General features: G+C 39.2%; 1 protein-coding gene across 3 annotated transcripts in view; it reads right to left on the reverse strand.

Moving 5' to 3' along the window:
* Positions 1–2,292: 2,292 nt before the first annotated feature.
* Positions 2,293–3,628, reverse strand: part of PMP22 (peripheral myelin protein 22) — a 31,989-nt gene continuing 30,653 nt past the window's right edge. For all 3 annotated transcript variants that reach the window (XM_025044399.1, XM_006908399.3, XM_025044398.1), the window contains exon 5: positions 2,293–3,628. In XM_025044399.1, the coding sequence (XP_024900167.1) occupies positions 3,464–3,628 (165 nt within the window). In that variant the 3' untranslated portion in view covers positions 2,293–3,463.

Raw genomic sequence — 3,628 nt, forward strand, 5'->3', positions numbered from 1 at the left:
CCAATATTATAAGATATAAGGTTAGATTGCTGATTTGCGATCTTCTTTCTGAATATAGTCTTTTATAGCTATAAATTTTACTTTAACCACTGCTTTAGTTGCATCTCCTAAATTTTGATATGTTCTGTCTTTTTTTTAATTCATCTCAAATTATTCTCTGATTTTTCTTTTGATTTCTTCTTTAATTCATCGGTAATTTAGTAGTGTGTTGTCGAATTCCCATATTGGTTTCTCAATTATTTTCCTGCTATTTATTTCTGATTTCATTCTACTATTGTCAAAGAACACACTTTGTGTTATTTTTATCCCTTTAAATTTATTGAGATTTATTTTATAGCCTGGCATATGACATATCTTGGAGACTGTTTTGTGTGCACTTGAGAAAAATGTATTTTCTGTTGCTGTTAGGTGGAATGGTCTATAGATTTTTTATTTCTATTTTTATCTTCTGTTGAGTTGTTCTATTCGTTATTGAAAGTGGGATATTTAGGTCTCCAACTATTATTGTTTAATTACCTATTTTCCTTCGTTTTTGTCAGTTTTTGTTCCACTAATTTTGGTGCTCTGATATTAGGTGCATATATGTTTATAAATGTTATACTTTCCTGGTATATTGACCCATTTATCATTATGAAATGTCCCTCCACTTTATTGTACCTCAGAGATGTGGTGTTTTTTACAAACAGAGAAAAGTGACAACTCTCTCTACTGCAGTGGTCTGGAACTGAACTCGCAACCTCCCTGAGGTATGCCTGCATACATTTTCAAAGTACAAGCTTGTGAAGTAAAATTCCCAGTTTTCTAAATCACCTATGTCTCACATGCATTTCCTGGCCTTCTGTGCCACCTTATCCAATCCGAGTCAGAGGCAGAGTAAGCTAGTCACTATTGAAAACCTCAGAAGAGAGAAGCCTTTTCCATCACAGATGTTGCAAGACTCAAGAGCATGAGGTGCCTGAAGGTGGCTTCATTCTAGGTCCTCGCTACTCAAGGCGTGACCATGAGCATCAGAATCAGCATCACTCAGGCAATAACTGGAAATATAGAACCCAAATTCCCACCACAGACCTACTGAGCAAGAATCTGTATTTTACAGGTGATATATTAGCACATTAAAATCTGATAAGCACTGGAAAGCTCAGAGGCTGTCATCCCTGGTTGTATGCTATCATCATGGGCAGGGTTTTTTAAACCTATCAAGGCCAGTTGGGTCCCACTGCAGATATAAGGAACCCAAATCTCTGGGGTGGGCCCCAGCATTGGAGATTCTAATGCTCACCCTGGTATTGAGAATTCCCCAGAACGATCTATATGTCCTTCTAATATACCCATATTGTAACATTTGTGATAAACACTAATTTATAAAGTGCTTTCTATCTACCATCAATATGCCAAGCATTGTACACTTATTATTTCCTTTTAACTTCTACAATCCCATAAATGTGGCATTGGCATTTTCATCTTATAGTTGAGGAAACTGAATCTTAGAGTTTAAGTAATACATCCAGCTTCATACAGCTAAGAGGCAGAGGGCAGATTCAAATTCAGGCTGCCTCATTTCCATGTTCATCATTTTAATGTAGTCACTTGTTTGCTTGTGCCTCTTACTAAAATGTGCCCAGTTCAACATAGGTGCTCAATATATATTGAGGAATATTGAGTGCATCACTAGCTTAATGTATCACAAATGTACAATAAAAGGTCAATGGGTAAAAATATAAGTGAGACACAGCTCAGAAACCCAGAGCAGGAGGACACAATCAGCCCCTTCCCTCCCTCAGAACCATTTTAGGAGTTCAGTGGATGCCAGCTAATATTTTATCTTAGAGTCTGACTCATGCTGGTTATCAGAGAACAGAGCGCAAAAGCCTCAAATCACCATCACATAGTTTCCACCATATCATACCTCCTCTCTTTCTAAAGGTTATGGATCTGTGCTGCTCTTACTAACATCCCTCATGTATTAGGTGAATGCATGACATGCCTCTGGGGTCCCAATGCCATCATCAGAGAATGGAGCACAAGAGAGGTTTGAGCCAAATAAGCTTTACTCAAGTCCCTTGCAGTCCATTTACAATTTCCATCTTAGCTGCAGTTCTTGGCCCTTTCCAATTAGCATACACTTGCACAGGCTCCTGGAAGGCCTGTACAAAAGCTATGCTTTTGGTCCTTTCATACCAACTGCAACCCAGATCATCACCTCAACCTTGCTTTCCATTGAAGCACTTCTCTCCACTCCGACACATACATCACACTCACACCCAGGTCCCCACAAAAAACCAAGAGAGATCAGTGAGTTACTCTGATGTTTATTTTAATGCATCTTAGTCCACACAGTTGGTATAAAATCAGAAAAAAAGAAGCAAAAAAAAAAAAAAAGGTCTGGAGTCTTAGCATCAGAAGGGCACCATATATACATCTACAGTTGGTGGCCAATACAAGTCATTGCCAGACAGTCCTTGGAGGCAGAGAACAGCCTAGACCCAGCCAAGCCTTGGAAACTCATAGTCCCATGGGATCTAGAGACTTGTCCTGATGCTCCGACCGCAAGAAAAATGTGGGAGTGGTAAAGGCTGTGTTTATTATTTATTTATTATAGTAATAATAGCAGCCTAGCTAGGTACAAAAGCGGTTATAAACCATTTATATTACATAGAATTATTCAGGTCTCCATTCTACTTTACGTTGTAAAATTGTTAATTGAATTTCCAGTGAGTAGTTTAGATGATTAGTGATAATAAGGAATGGTAAATACATAGCACCATTTCATAGGTTTTTTTTTTCTTTTCATCACTGATTTCTAGACATGTGACCAGGGCACCTGCCCTCAAGGGCAAGTATTCCAAAGCCACAAGCCATGTTTTTGCCAAGGGCTCCAGTTTGAGAGTTTTGTCCATGTGTGCATAAGGCTTCACATGGAGGTATGGGCAGTGCGTGTCTCTGTAAGAACACTAGGTCACCCACAGTAAAAGGGCTTTTGGCCATTCAGAGTTTCTACCCACACTTTGGTTTTCTAAATGAGGTGGAGTGGGAGGGAGGTATCTTCTTTCAGATGAAAGGGAAGGGGCGAGATGGAGTTATTTTATTTCTGGGCAAAACCAAAAAAAAAAAAAAAATGAAAAACAAAACAAAAATACTGAGTTTGATTTATACGGTTAGGATGTAAAGTTTCTTAGCTACTTCTTTAAAGTTCAACACAAGGCTGATGGTCAACATATAAAGCAAACAATACTATGTACATATATGTAAAAAGTGTTATAAATAGGTTTTATAAACCATAGATATTATATACATCTTCAATCAACACTAACCCCCTACCCACCCCCCCAATTGCTTTCTGTTTGGTTTGGTTTGAGTTTGGATTTTTTGGCTAGCTGTTTTTTGGATTTTTTTTTCTGTTTTAGGGTTTCCTTCCTCCCTCCCCTGTGTATGCTCAGAGCCTCAGACAAACTGTCTGGGCACCTCATTCCCGCTTCCGCAAGATCACATAGATGACGCCACTGAGAAGGGCCAGGGGGAAGGCCACCCAGGCCAGGATGTAGGCAAATCCATAGGAGTAATCAGAGTTGAGGTGCCACTCTGGGTGCCTCACCGTGTAAATGGACGCTGCACTCATCACGCATAGACC

This window comes from Pteropus alecto, unplaced genomic scaffold (assembly GCF_000325575.1).
Source record: "Pteropus alecto unplaced genomic scaffold, ASM32557v1 scaffold52, whole genome shotgun sequence".
NCBI classification, from domain to species: Eukaryota; Metazoa; Chordata; class Mammalia; order Chiroptera; family Pteropodidae; genus Pteropus; species Pteropus alecto.